The 15863-nt window shown below is 41.3% G+C and overlaps 1 protein-coding gene across 7 annotated transcripts in view; it reads left to right on the plus strand.

Moving 5' to 3' along the window:
• The window catches only part of RIN2 (Ras and Rab interactor 2), a 234493-nt gene extending 219625 nt beyond the window's left edge, over positions 1-14868 (plus strand). For all 7 annotated transcript variants that reach the window (XM_033094664.1, XM_033094660.1, XM_033094663.1 and 4 more), the window contains 4 exons: positions 3821-4126; positions 5937-6068; positions 10000-10163; positions 13014-14868. In XM_033094664.1, coding sequence (XP_032950555.1) covers positions 3821-4126; positions 5937-6068; positions 10000-10163; positions 13014-13337 — 926 coding nt within the window. In that variant the 3' untranslated portion in view covers positions 13338-14868. The remainder of the gene's footprint in view (positions 1-3820; positions 4127-5936; positions 6069-9999; positions 10164-13013) is intronic.
• The last annotated feature ends 995 nt before the right edge of the window (positions 14869-15863 follow it).

A 15863-nucleotide genomic window follows, 5' to 3' on the forward strand; every position in this document is an offset into this window, starting at 1 on the left:
GAGCTCTTGCTTCCCCCTAGGCAGCATTGGGTAAGCATGTTCCAGTCTTGTGATGGTTCCTTGTCTGATCCCTGGCCTTCTCTGGAACCTATGCTGTCAGTCAGAATGAAGCAACCAGGGCAAGGCTTCTGTCTTCCATTTCTAATAGGGGAGTGAGCACTCACAGCATGGGAGGGAAATACATTTAATGCTTTTTACAAATAACTACATCAGGTCCCCTAAGACAAGAAGCATCCAAGCAACTGCCAGGCGCTTTAACATCCTCCTTAATGTATGAGCTTTGGGGACCGTTGATAGGATCTCTATAAATATTTTCAGAAAATTTGTTTCCAGTTTTAGTCATGCAGCTAACTTTGATCTAAAATTCACAATATTGTAGCTCAAACAGTTCTCTAGTATTTTCTTGTGTTTGTGGATAAATACAATTAACATAACCAGATTTCTTGGGTTCAGATTCTGGCTCCCCCTCTTGATAGCTGTGTGGCATCTGTCTTTTTGGGTTTCAGTTTCCTTATCTAAAAAGTGAACCCCCATGGGATTTGTTTGAGGATTTGAAGAGTCATTGCATGTAAAGTGCCTAGAATAATGTCATTATTCTGACAGTTTAAACTATTTTGTTTTCTTGGATTTAAAATAACCAGAAATAATTGAAAACAACAGATAATAATTTATAAGAAATGTGACCAATCTGTTCTTTTGCTTTTTTCTGAGCTAGTTCTCATTCTGAAAGATTTTCTGTTCCTTTTGTTTCCTCAAATCGCCTTTCCCTGTTCGTTCATGAACAGCCCTGTTTTTTCTTGTTGAAGAAAATCAGCTAGGTACCAGATCCCTTGGACTTTTTTGACTTCTTTTTAATATTCTCTATGTTTATTAACGATTTGGGGGTTGGGAGAGGTTAGGAGTAAAGTCCTGAAAAACAATGCAAAGAGACTTGTCTTTCTTATTTCTAAATCATGGCCTTTAAAAATGTACTAAAAGAAATCTAACTAACACTGGCAATTTTTTTTCATTCTGGGTTTCAAGAGAATGGGCATTTAGCCATGGGTCCTAGTTTTCAACCCTCCTAACAGATTCCCACAGCCCCATTCATGCTCAGGGTGGAGTTTATAGCATGAGGGACGAGGGACCCACTCAGCCGTTAGGAATGAGTTTTCTGCCAGGCTTCCTCCAGGAATAGCACAGCACCTTCTGGAGACAATTTGTGTTAATGCTCTGGCCAGAGGTGACCAGGCTCACTCTGAACTTACAAGTTGCCCTTTGGTTAAAGAGAAAATCCCAGGCTGGTCTCCAATTATTCTCTGTTTATTTGATTTATACATGGTTATTGAGGTTTAACTTACATCCATAGAGAATGCAAATCTTAAGTGTTCAGCTTGACAAATTTTCACATGTGTGCACACACATGTAGCCACCACCCAGATACAGATACAGAACATCTCCACTCCCTGGAGGGTCCCCCTACAGCCCCATCTATCCCTAAGGGTAACTGCCATCCTGACTTCTATCATCATAGATTCGTTTTGCCTGCTTTTGAACTTTGTATATATGAAATGCTAAAGGAGATCCTCTTTTATGTCCGGCTTCTTCCACACAGCAATATAGCTGTGAGATTCATCCAGTTGCATCTGAAGCAGCAGTGTGCTCTTTTTCATGGAATGAATCTTCCATTGTCTGAATTCCATTGTATAAATATATCCTTGTATCCATTCCATTGGGATGGGCCTTTGGGCTGTTTCCAGTTTTGGGCTATTATGAATAATGCTGCTATTAACATTCTTTTACATTCCTAATTAATGATTAACATGACTTTCACCACCCTTGGTGACCTCATTCTAATAGAGTAATGGTCACTTATAATCATGAATGTAGCTTTCAGAACCTTTGGATAGTGAGGAATAAACTGGTGAATGTTGATAAAGCACCTTGAACTTAAGAATTAAGAGATCATTTACTCTGAAAAGAAGTAAGATTGGTTTTTTAAAATAGTTGTGCAGCCTCAAGCAAGCCGTTAGACAGCTCCAAGCCTCAGTTTCCTCATCTATAAAATGGCCATAATATCAATATTATGCAAAAATAATACAGATGTTGTAAGAAGTAGGTGAGGTAAAGAGATAAAGCACTTAGAGCGTAGCCCACCTGAGCGCTCAATGTTAATTGCTATTATTGACGGCTCATTGCAATGAAAAAAGCTGAAGTCTACGTGCCTTGAGGTTGGACAAGACTATTAGCACCACATAACCATGGAAACCAAAGTAATTTGTTTTAATGCCAGATGTCAAGTGAAAATGTTCTGTTTTTCTTCTTACTTTTTAACCTCTTTTGCTTCAACCTGAATTTCTATAGTTAAATAAAGCTCTATTTTTAAACAAAGAGGTCTCCTGGATAGGCTATGAAGGTGGAGGAACAGAGAAAACCTTGGGCTGGCAAAGGTGACCATTATGGGATCAGCATTAACTTTTGGCATCAGTTTTAACTTGGGCTTACGGGAAAATTGTTTTCGGTGTTTGTGCATCTGGCTTAGATTTCTCTTTGTCCCTGACGTTCTCATAATAAGTAATAATTTGGATTCAGTGTGATCTGATGCAGTGTCAGGAATTCCAAAGACTAGAGATATAACTATTTCCAGTCTTATAAGTAAGCAGATCCATGGGCTTCCAAAATGAAAGCACATTAAAGTGTCAGATATTAGGTGCCGTTGCTACCCAGGTATCTTTGAAGAGAATGTGCAAATATTTGGGATTGGAAAGCTGATGTTGATAAAGCAGAGAGTTTATTATTATTATATAAAGCATCTTCAGTCTGAATCTCCAGATCCATGGGCATGGTCATTTTCCTGTCAACCCAGAAAGCTACTCCATTGGGCAACGGTTCAAAGAAAGAAGAAGGAAAAAATACCTCCCACACCTAAAAGTGTGTCCTAATTCTGAACAGAAACTCACTTCAAAAAATTTTACTTTTTATTTTGAAATCATTTCAGGCTTACAAAAAAAGTTGCAAAAATAGTACAAAGAAATCGTGTATGCCCTATACCTAGATTCCCTGAATGTTAGCACTTTGCCACATTTGTTTCATTCTCCTCCTTCCTCTCTCTGTTTACACACACGCACACCACACACACACCTTCTTCTTTTTGAACCATTTGAGAATTAGTTGTGTCCCTTTACCCCTAACTACTCAATGTGTATTTCCTAAAAACAGGGACAGTCTGTTACAAAACTATAGTAAAATTAACACTGATTTAGTGTCAACACTATTATTACCTAACCTGCGGACTTTATTCAAGTCTCATCTAATGTCCTGCTAATGTTCTTTATGGCAAATGACATAAAGAATTTTTGGTCCAGAATCCAATCTAAGATAACATGTGTATTTAGTTGAATTTCATTTCCTCTGAATATATTTTAAGGGATCTTGAACCCTCACTATTAGAAAATCCTTCCTTTAAAATAACATTTACTTACCTGCCAACTCGATAATCAGTGGAAGAACTAGGTCAAAAGAATGTCTTGTAGAATATTTACCTATGCTTATGGGGGAGCCGGTATAAAAATAATTAAAACAAATATATTTAATTGCATTGATTGTATGCAAAATAAACTAAGTATACATTAGGAAAGATTCCTTTTTCCTGGCTTTCCAGAAGAAAATGTTGGTGTGTGAGTGATAGTCTGCTAAGTTTTGTTGGGTGAGTGGGTATGAAGTTATAACTTGTCTGCTCTATACCCAATGCGTAGAGTTGCAGATGTCCATTCCAAGAAAGCAGACGTGCGTTTCTTCTTCCTTCAGACAATGGTTACAGTACCTGCGCTTTCTTTGGCAGATGTGGTGTTGGAAAAAGCCATGCACAAGTGTATCTTGAAGCCCCTGAAGGGGCACGTGAAGGCCATGCTGAAGGACTTCCACATGGCTGATGGCTCCTGGAAACAACTCAAGGAGAACCTGCAGCTCGTGAGGCAGAGGAATCCACAGGAGCTGGGGGTCTTCGCCCCAACACCTGATATTGTGGATGTGGAGAAAATCAAAGTCAAATTCATGACTATGCAGAAGATGTATTCACCAGAAAAAAAAGTCATGCTGCTGTTGAGGGTCTGCAAGCTTATTTACACTGTCATGGAGAACAACTCAGGTGAGGCTGTCCAAAGTCCAGGCTCTTCCCACCAGGGCCAGTGATGTGGCCAGTGACCGGGTCAGTGACATATCAGGCTTTCTGATTCCCAATTTCTCTTCCATTCAACCACTTGATTTCACGAAGTGGCTCACAAAAATACAACTGTTACTCCGGTGTCTGGCAAGTTAGTCACATGCAACAGATAAATAGCACCAAAAAAAGTAAGCAGATGAGGGCAACAAGATTTTTTGTATGATGCCAATTTATTAAAGATTTAGTTCAGAGTAGTGGATACAAATTCAGTCTCTGGAGTCTGAGTTCAAATTCTAGCTCTGCGAATGAGTTAAATTTACTGGGACTTTGGCCTTCTGAGATGCGATGTCTGCCTCTGTTGTTGGATATGTCCCTATCTTTCGTAAGGTTGGTATTAGATGGGACAAGGCATGCGTAGCCCCAAGTGCAGTGGAAATATTAGTGGTAATCATTACTACATTTTGGCCAAGGAGGGTTTGTGTCAATGGTCTACAGCCTGTCAGAAATGTGGAGACTTCAGTAATGATGCAGTTTCATTACAGCCATTTCATTGGCTTTTCCTTCTTTACTACTACAAGTTGAAGCACTGTAATGGGAATTCACAAAAGAGTTACAAAGTTGGGAAGTAAGCCCTCAGATTTCCCTCGTTTTGCTTCTTACATATAACAACCTAATCGTGACTCATGGGTAGTGACGGAGCCCTGCACTGTTCCAGGTCTTCAGGAAGCCTGTTGTAATTCTGTGGATCACTACCCGCTTTTGCTCTGAATGAAACTGCTTCATGGAGAAGTAGCACAGAGAAAACAGAGGCTCTGTTAACCACTGCTAGAGTAGATAGAAATGTGTGTGCGTTTGCAAATTGTTAAAGGAAGACATTAACATGTGAGCTCTGGGGCTAGTAGTGATAGCATACGAACATCTCTGAAAATTGCCAGCATAGTTCACATACATAAAGAAAACATATTTTCATAGTTCAGGAAATAATTTATAAAAGATGCCAAAAGGTGTCTGTCAAGGATTATGTTCTTCTGTAGCACAGTTTCTCCACTTCAGCACTAATGACATCTCACTGGATAATTCTTTGTTGCGGGGCTGTCTACTTCCTCTAGGAAGTTCATCAGTATCCCAGATGCCATTTGCACCCCCACCCTCCAGTTCTGACAAAGAAAAATATCTCTAGATAATGCTAAATTCCCCTGGGGGGCAAAATCACCCCTGGCTGAGAATCACCACTGTAGTGAAAAATAGCAATAAGGACTAAAACTTTTTTGTAATATATTAATCATGTGTTATCGATTCAACACATGCTAAATTAGCACATTTAAATAAATTAACTGTGTGGTCATGTTGAGTAGAGAATAATGTTTATTCCTGGTTTGAGTTTGGTCCTATCATTATGTTTGTGATTAATTTGCCCAGAAAACAACAGGAAACAAAATACAAAGTGTTAATATAAGTAGATATTTATAAATTATTTTATATGACTTGCTGAAAGTTAAACTATTTAAAAGTACTGTATTCTATTGCATAATGATATCACTGACGACAACGGGGAGAAACTCTTTCCTGTGTTCCTAGGTGCTCATTCTGAAATTGTAAGTCAGGGCTCTTTGGAGACATGAGCAGCAGGGAGGGTCGTGAGCTACACAGGATTCCAGAACCACCCACCGATGTTTATAAATAGCACATTTCCTCAGCATGACTCCTCGCTATCTAATAAAGGCAGGAAGGGGGACATGAAAGAAAGAAACGCTGGTAAAAATATTCCCATCTTCGCCTTTCTTCCTAATCGCAGGGAGGATGTATGGCGCTGACGACTTTCTACCGGTCCTGACCTATGTCATAGCTCAGTGTGACATGCTGGAACTGGACACAGAAATCGAGTACATGATGGAGCTCTTAGACCCTTCGCTGTTACATGGAGAAGGTAACATGCTCTTGAGAAAGGGGGAGGAACTGGGTGCTTCTGGGGGGTTTTGTTTTCATTTTTGTTATGGAGGTGAAGGTCATATAACATAAAATCAAACTTTTTGGAGAGAACGATTCAGTAGCATTTAGTACATTCACAATGTTGTGCAATCTGCCACCTCTGTCTAGCTCCAAAAATATACCTCAAAATAAAACCCCATACCCATTAAGCAGTTATGTGTGTGCTTTTTTGAAATCTTAAGGGTTAATTCTAGTTTTAATTTAAAAGAATGTGCTGACTTTTCTGACTACAAAAGTAATAAATGCTCATCCTAGAATATTTGGAAAAGTCAGAAAAACACAAAGCAATGTAACCTTGCCATAATAATACTTCACCGAGATTGGTTAATTACAATAAAAAATGTCATTCAATAGAATAAAAATGTTTAAAAAGAAATGCTTTCTTTGATTCCAAGAGGAAGTTGTAAACTTTTGTTCAAGAATATTTCCACTGTCAGAAGAATACCCTTCTGTTATGTCAGTGAAACGGATGAAGGCCTATCTTTTGTTTTCATCAATTTTTTTTTTTTAATTTTTGTTTTCAAGATGAAAACAGCATTGATGTTCTTTTCTATTTAAAAAGTAGGATCTGCTCATTGTAAAACCACAGGGGAGTAAAACTTGGGCGGTTTGCTTTCAATTTATCTTGGCAGTTTAGTTTCCTTCTTGTGTCTGCCTGACTCCAACATACTTTAGCAGAAATTCTTTCTCTTTACATATCAGTTAGGTATTTTATCATGGAAATAATTTGGATGTTTGTCACTATGGTGCAGAGCCTGGAAAAGCAGAAATAACTGGGACTCTTACGTGAGCTTGTCTTTTTAAAGGAGAACAAACAAATCAGGGCCTGTGCCTTGTGAATCCTGTTAATCCATTTTCACGTGTTCCTATAAGAGCCCAGATAGACCCTGAGTGCTAAATTGTTGCATAGACTTTTTTTCTTTTCTCCACCGAGTTTTAGTCCGCTACTAGGATTCCCCAGACAATGCGTCATATTGGGATTTTCCCTATAGGGAACTTAAATGCACCTCCAGAACGTGCACTGTGATCCCCTAAGTCCTGAGGACTTGGCTTTCTTTTCAGAGGGTCTGTCCTCCTAAGGTCCTCCCTTCCCATCCCGCTAAGGTTAGTGCTGACTCAGGATTAGTACTGAAGATCTTTTCATCCTGTCCCCATACCGCAGACAGATATGAATGCGCCTCTTTCGTCCCTTTACCCTCTGCTCCATTTATCGCCATTGTTATTATTATTATTATTATTATTATTATGTACAACCTGAGCCACCAAGGCCCTGCCTGGAGCTTTCTTCACCTACTCTGCCCTTGGACTTTGACAGGAGAGGAGAAAGGCATGTGGTTTTGCCAAGGACCAGAAGAAGCACACGTCAGTCTCCAGGCCATCAGTGTCATATTTTGCAGCATTATTACATATTGCATCATTTCTATAATTTTGTGTGCATCTAGGTTGGGTTTTTTTGAGCTTCAATTATGTTCAATTTTAGTAATAAGTATGTCAAATTCTTGGTGCTTTAGAGAAAGGGCATGCCAGTTTCACTCAGAATATTATCATTGCTGACAATATGTACTTAGGACAAACATATGCTTACATCTTGTGGCCCGAGGATCTAGACAGCCACTCCCCACCACCTTTACCAGGCTTTCCCCAGAGCAAGACCCTTCCTTGGCCACAGCATTAATGACAGATGGGCAGGCAGCTGTCCGCACCTTCAGGAATCACACATGAGAGAATGATGGACTCAGGTAGTGAACACATAGAGCAGCCTTTGAGCTCCTGCTTAAACTAGAGTCTGCTTCCACTTAACTGTGTCTCAGGCTTCTTGGTCGCTTTCCTTCGGAGAGAGAGCAGGGTGGCCCAGTCAGGTTGGCTGTGGTTAAAGATCAGGCCTGTACTTCAGGGAACTGAAGCCATGCAGAGCAGGAGGAAGAAGAAGAGCAGAGAGCTATGTCACCGACCCAGCCCTACATGGCCTGCCCAAGGCCCTCTTTGGTTTGTGGGGCAGCAGCCCACATCTCTTTTCTGCTGTTTAAGCAGGTAATTTCATTATGGAAAAGGCATCATAGAACCTCTCTTAAGTGCACAGCTCTTGTGGTAGGGTTATAGTTTTGCTGAAATTTAAACCTTCCTATAATTGCATCCACATTTTTCAAAGTGTGGTCAATTTTGTGCTTCCAGCATTTTGAGTTTTCTCCTTAGTGGCCTGAACAGATCAGAGCTATGGAGTCTAAAAGTTGATGTCCAAAGGAAACACCCTCCCTCCCAAACTCAATTGTAACAGTCTGTCCAAGTCCCAGCTCTAATACTGACACCTCTTTCTTGAATACTTAAGTCCAAATTGATTTCTCCTGAAATCCTGTGTAGCATTTAAACGTACTACTGAGTTTCACACTCAGTCACTTACTGATTTGTTTAGTAGGGACAAATCAGCGACTCCAAATTCTGTACTAGCTTTTGGGGCTGCCACAGGGAAGTTACACCCAGCTGTGGGGCTGTTAGACTATTCAAATAACTCTCATCAAAAAGCCTGGCGTGTGAATGTGTGCATGGAAAGTGTGTTGCGCAGAGTGGCCTAGATGAGGCTGCCATAAAAAATAACCCCCAAATCTCCATCCGGGACCTGAAAACCACAAAGGTGTGTTTATTTCTTAAGTTACATGTCCACTGTGATTCGCAGGGGTCTCTGCTCATTTTTCAGATCGTGGACCAGTTGCCATTTTGAGTGTTGTCACTTGTTGACCAGAGAGAGAGTTCTTCAGGGTCTTGCATTAGCAGCTAAAGACTTTGGCCATGAAAGTGATACTTCTGCACAAAACTCATTTAACTACAACTAATTTCTGGTCCCTGCATGAATAAACCACTAGTGTCTGTTTTTTTAAATAAATTTATAAACTTCTGCAGGGACTCGGATTTTACTTCTTACAAACCCAGCCCCTGCTCTGTACCTGTCTTGGGCTCACAGTAGAGATTCAATAGGTGTTTTGCCAAAGAATGTCTCTTAATTTAAAATGCTGTGCCCAATTAGGGACTTTTTAATAAACATTCGGGGCGCCTCCTAGTGGTTCTCTAGCACTGTGCTTGCCAACTCCCCGGAAGGCTCAAAATTTCAGTCAGTTTAGGACAAAACTATGAACACGTTTTTCTGTATCTCACGATGTTGTAGTCTTTGAACACTCCCCCAGGCATGAGAAATCATTCCTAAATGCACCATCAATGGGACATTACTTGTTTTCCTTGTAAATTTTTTCTTTCCTAAAGGTGTTACATTAGTCCCCAAAAGGGAGAAGTTATTTTGAAGAACCCATATTATCATGAACACACTTGTATATTGTGCAGTTCTTTCAAAGCATGTACTTTCCTTAGCATTTAGAAAAGATTAATTTCAAAAGAACAGCTCCAGAGAAAATATTGCCAGGAGATATGTGGACTCCTGTTGCTAAAGTACATGATTCTGGCCTCGAAACAGCCGACCCCAGCACCCTCACATGACTCCCCACCTCTGTCAGGCGTCGACAAAAAGGCCTGAACTTTTCTGGCAAAGCACTTTCACAATTGCACTTAAATAATTTAGAGATTTTGTATGTCTCGCCCATTGGAACGGGAATCCTATCAGTGAAAATAGGGCATTGTCAGGCAGGCCTGGTGGTGTCCTGGCTCAGGCCAGGGACAGCCAGTACATCCATGGGGATGAATGCATGAATGGACAGGTGGAGGCTTGAAGGATGTGCTCCTAAATGTGTGCTTTGTGGCCCCACAGGAAATGCGTGTGCCGGAAATGGAGAAAATACAAAGAATAACTTCTAACTTTATTCTCTCCCGTAACTCATCGCCAGAGTATGAAACTCATGGAGACTCACTCTTTCTGTCCTTTCTAGGAGGCTATTACTTGACAAGTGCCTATGGGGCACTTTCTCTGATAAAGAATTTCCAAGAAGAGCAAGCTGCCAGACTGCTCAGCTCAGAGACCAGAGACACCCTGCGGCAGTGGCACAAGCGGAGAACCACCAACCGGTCCATCCCCTCAGTGGATGACTTTCAGGTATGTGGGCGGCATTGGTGATGAGGTGGGACGTGGGGGAGGCACACTGCTTCCTCTGTCCTCCAGGAAGGCAGAGCTGACTCACAGGGCACACACAGCTCAGGGCGCCCCAGGTCCCCGCTTTGTCGAATCATCCGGCGGAAGAGATATTTTAAACTACCTTCTGACCTTGTTGTTTCACTTCTCTGTTCTGCTTATATTAAAAAAATATATGTGGGTTTGACTCAAGTTTTGCTGCCCTTAAGAAAACAAAGTCAAATTAAGGCAGGATTTCTCCCAGAATGTTCAGCATGGATGCTGAGCACCTGAGCAGAGAGGAAGTCAAGGAGGAAGTTCTTGGCACAAGCGGCGGGTGTTTTATTTCATCAGGAGACTGAATGGAAGCAGCAGTGTTAGGCATTGCAGTGGACGTGGTCTCTGAGACGGGGGAGGGGTGCGTGATGTCTTCCCTCCTCCCCTTCCCTCTTCTCTCCTCATCCTCCCCTTTTCTCTCTTCATCCTCTCAAAACAGAAGACCGCAGAATCTCATCAGCAACATCAGCTCTGGCAGGGCCAGAATTTAAGAGTGAGCACCTGAGCCAAGTCCTGCCTGAATCCCCGTCGGGAATTTTCCATGACCATAAGCTGGGGCCTGGGAATGTGGGATTCCCAAAGAGCTTGCTTCTTTGAGAGGAGAGGCAGGTTAGGGCTATGGAAATCTTTACCCAGCACAACAGTCCCCGATTTGCTCATAGCCTATGAAATTATGAGTAAGTCTGCAAATGCCTTTGAATAATATTTTTAAATCAAATTATAAAACCAGACTGTTTTATGTTTCCATGTGCCACATGGTGAATTTCCAAGCAAGACAGGTTTGTCCAGATACACCTTTCTTGCTTTTTCTGCCTCTCAGTGCTCTGAAAATACTCAAAAGGTACATTTGGTTCAAAGTCAGTCCTTTATGGAAAGGCAAAATCAACAAGTTCTTCCCTAAGACAGCAGTAGTCTCAGAAATTCCTTCCCAGGTACCTAAACCTAAAAAGCAAGAATGCATTCTGTGTGCTCCCCTGCCCCCTTGGGCTGATGAAGAGTTGTCCATGTGTTAAGAAATTTTGCATATGCAGGCCCTTGGGATACTGTGATTGCCTGTCCCAGGAGGGGACTCCCAAGGTTGTACACCCTCTGAGGTGAAGAACATAGGAAGTGAGAAAATTTATTCATCTCCCCTCTTGCCACGAGCCCCTTCCTCTTGTTCCCTCTCTCCATATGGAGCTTCTGGCCTAAAGATCCCCACGTGCCACAGTGCCCCTGCCTTCTTCACATCCCTGCCCACTGGCCTTGCTCACCCAGGAGATACACACCTTAGAATATAAGCCAAGAGGGGAATTGTCAACACTCCGTTTGGGTGTAAAAATAAAAACTCAGACACAAATTTTACTTGGAGCTCCTAAATCAGGGGTCACAGATGCACACACAAGTCTCCTCTCATTGTAGAGGCATCACACACACATGCTTGAAGGCTGGCTCTGCCACTCACTAGCTGTGTGGCTTTGAGTGAATTGCTTAGCCTCTCTGTGCCTCAGTTTCTTCACTATTCAAATGCCAAACAAAAAAAAATGTAGGCTTCTTTCACAAAGTTCTCTTCAGGAGTCAATGAGTAAATGCATACCAATTGTGTGGGCCAAGTGTTGGGGGTTGGGATGGGAGTGGAGGGGGTTGGTAAAATGGAGCATGTGTTTGCTAAGATATCCTGAGTCAAGCATGTAAGAGTTATCTTACCAGTGGAGAGTGCACTGTTTTCCCCTTTCTTTGATGGAGCTTTCCCTTCCATCATTCCAATAAACTTTCATGGTAGCCATTTGGGACCCTGGATAGAGAGCACCACTTCTCTTCACTCCTGAGTAGAGTTGCCAGATTTAGAAAAGAAGAATGTATCCGTTTTATGTAAGAAAATAAAATTTAACTGGGTGTTCTCTTTTATTTGGTAACCACACTCTTGAGGAAGAGAAAACTGAAGAAGTTATCCAGGGTCACAGAATCTCTGAGAGCCTAGTATGGGTGTAGGATTCTTTTTACCTCCTCTGGGCTTTGTGTGTGAAATCGCAGGCTTGTTGTATTTCGTGATGGCGTATACCTGGCGTGGTTCATAGTGCCAAGCCTGCAGACATCTCCTTTTATTTCCCTTCAGCACCACTTTGCATTTAATCAGCTCCATCTCCAAAGCCTTTTGGCAGAATCAACATTTTCCTCCTGCCGACTTTTTCCACATTGCACTCGGAGCCACTTACAGCCTTATATTCGGTTGAACCAAATGAAATTGCCATTAGAGTTGGTGAAAATGGTCAACTATTGGCAGTATGTTGTGGTCTTACCTAACATTATTAACCTTTCTTACGTTTCATGAAAAGTAGTCCAGAGTGAGTACAATGTTTGCTTCTGTGTCTACATATTTTAAATGTCTCTTCCTGCTGACCCTTCCTTCAGGCTCTTCTGTTTGGTTTGTTTTCCAAGCTGAGAATAAACTGAGCATCGGGTTTTGTTCACACTCTTCACCAGGATTTCTTAACCAGGGTTTATGAAGGACGCGGAAAGATCAGAACAGGGATGAATGGACTTCTGCTTCTTGTATTTGCAATGAATTAAAATACAGCCACTCAATCCATGTGGTTCTTCTCCCTACTGTCCATATTCCTACTGGCCTCTTTCCTTGCACTTTGAGGCCCGGTGCCCTGACGTTAGGCATCCTGACAAACCAGAACTTGGAGTGGCTCACAAGTGAGACCTCTCTCTTGCATCTCACCCTGCTCATGTAATGCTCCGTCTCGCTTCCTTTTCTCACTTTGTTCCCGACATCTCTCTTTCCACCTGCAGAATTACCTCCGAGTTGCATTCCAGGAGGTCAACAGTGGCTGCACGGGGAAGACCCTCCTTGTGAGACCTTATGTCACCACCGAGGATGTGTGTCAGCTCTGTGCCGAGAAGTTTAAGGTGGGGGACCCTGAGGAGTACAGTCTCTTCCTCTTTGTTGATGAAACGTGGCAGCAGCTGGCAGAGGACACTTACCCTCAAAAAATCAAAGCTGAGCTGCACAGCCGGCCACAACCCCACATCTTCCACTTTGTCTACAAGCGCATCAAGAATGATCCTTATGGCGTCATTTTCCAGAATGGGGAAGAGGATCTCACCACCTCGTAGAAGATACACAGGACTTTGAAGTGGTGCATTCAAAGGGGGATTAGGAACTTGCCTTGTGGCTTCTACATGCTTGTGCTTGAAAAGCCGTCACCTCCTTGGGGACCCCTTGGTTTAGTGACTAAGCCATCCACAGGCCAACTTGGCCAAGGGCATCTTTAGCTACATTGCCCGAGCAAGGTAGCTGAGGTTCAGGAAACAGTAGGATTCTCCTTCAGAGAGGGAGAGTTGCATTTGATGGTTCGAGTGTCCTGAGATTGCTTGTTACCTTCCGCAGCCAGGTTCTAGGTGGGCTCACATGTATGTATATGTACTGAATAAACATTCAAGCTCTTCTATTGAATTCAACAGCAAGCGTTTCACAAGACTGGCCGATGCAGTGCGTCAGGCACTTCTCAGTTCTGTGGATGGCTCCATCCTTTCATTCCTTTCTTTTTCCTTTCTCTTTCTTTCCTTCTTTCTTTGTTTGTTTGTTTCTTTCTTTTTTTACAAAGAGCCTTTGTGTTTTTATATATTTCATAGAAATTTTTATAGCAGTTGCAGGTAAACTGTCAGGATTGGTTTTTAAAATATTTTTGTAACTTGAAAATATTCTATAATTATGCATGTGATTTTAACATTTAATATTCAAAAAGAAATCTCTTGCTGGATTTGAGAGTATTGCATTTTAAAAGTCTCTCTTCTGTAACTGGATGTTTCAGCAACTTTGTGCTGAGAGACTGCTGGATTTCTTAAAGTGATGTATTACTGACACTGGCCACAGAATGCCTTTGGAAATCTGATGTACTGTCACCTTATTGATGCTCAGTGGTATTATGTTGTTTTGTGTTTTAACCAAGTGATGCTGAGGACCAGGAAAGAAATGAATGTAGAGAGAGGTTGAGAGAGAAATATAGACTCTAACAAAGGACTGAGGAGTGTAGTCTGCTGGTTCAGACTCCTTGAAGGAAAAGGAGATTGAAGGAACCATCTATGCGGAGAATACTGTAAATATGCAATGAGATTTAGCAGAATCTATCCCTGTTATTTGCTTTTGGAAACAATTTTGAAAACCCAACAAAGAAAAAAAATAAGGACGATAATTTTATTTTCCTTCCCCACGTAAGTCAAAACTAACAGCATCAAATTATTTGGGGCAGAAATTAAGTAATGTGTAATGTAACTTTCACTGAGTTAAATAAGATGCTGTTTGGAAAAAAAGTTTGAACCAAAAAGGCCATCTGCATTATAAGAATGGTGAAGTTAAATTTATGTTTTGTGAAACCTTTTGGGGAGTGCACAAAGTGTGAGGATCTTGTGTTAATTTAACACAGGTAGTTAAAATATGTTATGTTGTACTGTGTAAAGATGCCTAGTCATCTAATTTGGTTGGCTTTGTACCTTTTTCCTTTGTTAGCTTTTGTGATACATCTAGAACCCTCAGCACCTACTGTGTTGTGCTTCCTTTTGTAAATGATTTTTAAATGGAATTTTGCACATAATGCATTGTAATATTGTATGATAATCATGTGTGAAAATAATTTTTGAAATATTCTTCAGTTGTCTTTTTTTCTTTGAGAAGCAGAATATAATTGTGCACCACACAATGTGGTGTAAACCTGAAATTTTGTGGTAAATCTGTAGAGAGGAAACAGAAAAGTTTACATTTTTTCAGCAGCTCATGTAGTGATATGAGGCAAAATTCAAGGAGCAGAAGGAAAAGATAGTGTTCTAATCTGAAAAGCTTAACCATGTTACCTAGGACAGTACTTGGCTCAGTGGAACGTATAGTAAATCAGTTAGTCAGAAGGGCCCTGCAGACAACCTGCCCCATTCTTATGCAACTTCAGAAGTTGCCCTGGCTGAGAGTTCAGTGCTCTTCCAAAATCAGCAAGGCAGAGGCTGGATCTTCTCTGCTCCCGTATTCCTGATGGTAGGAGCTGTGCCTGGCAGATAGCAAATGCTTGATGAGCCCTGTTTTCTGAACGAACTTTCTAACTAATCAGTAGGATGGATATTCAAGATCAGAAAGACAGCTGAACAGACCACCTGCTTTTTATATTTACAGTGAGTTAAAAATTACAACCAACCCACATAGCTGTTCTCCCCACTCTCCAAATTAAGGTCATCATGCTCTCCTTGTCCTTAGAGATCAGCACTACGCTGATTTACAGCGGGCCTGGATGGGAGGCAGCCTCAGCAGCCTTCAGAGAGGCGACGGTCAGATCAAAATAGGAAAAGTTAGTGTGAGCAGAAGAAAACATCACAAGATAGTCCCTGGTTTTGTCATTGGGCAATGTTTCCCTGCTAAAATTACAACATAACATGTGTCTTCACTTTTTTCCCCTACGCAGACATTTCTCAGTTCTCAAATTATCAGGAAACAGATTTCGGTTCAGTTTGGAAGGAATAAGAGAGAGTAAAAATATATATGCAATGGAGGGAGGAGAAAATGTATTTCCGGATCTAAAAATATGTTATAAAAGTTAGATGCCAGCCAGAGGAAAGGATTTTTTTTTGTTTGTTTTTAGTATTGTGTGCACTCACTGC

Source organism: Rhinolophus ferrumequinum, chromosome 23 (genome assembly GCF_004115265.2).
Source record: "Rhinolophus ferrumequinum isolate MPI-CBG mRhiFer1 chromosome 23, mRhiFer1_v1.p, whole genome shotgun sequence".
NCBI lineage: Eukaryota > Metazoa > Chordata > Mammalia > Chiroptera > Rhinolophidae > Rhinolophus > Rhinolophus ferrumequinum.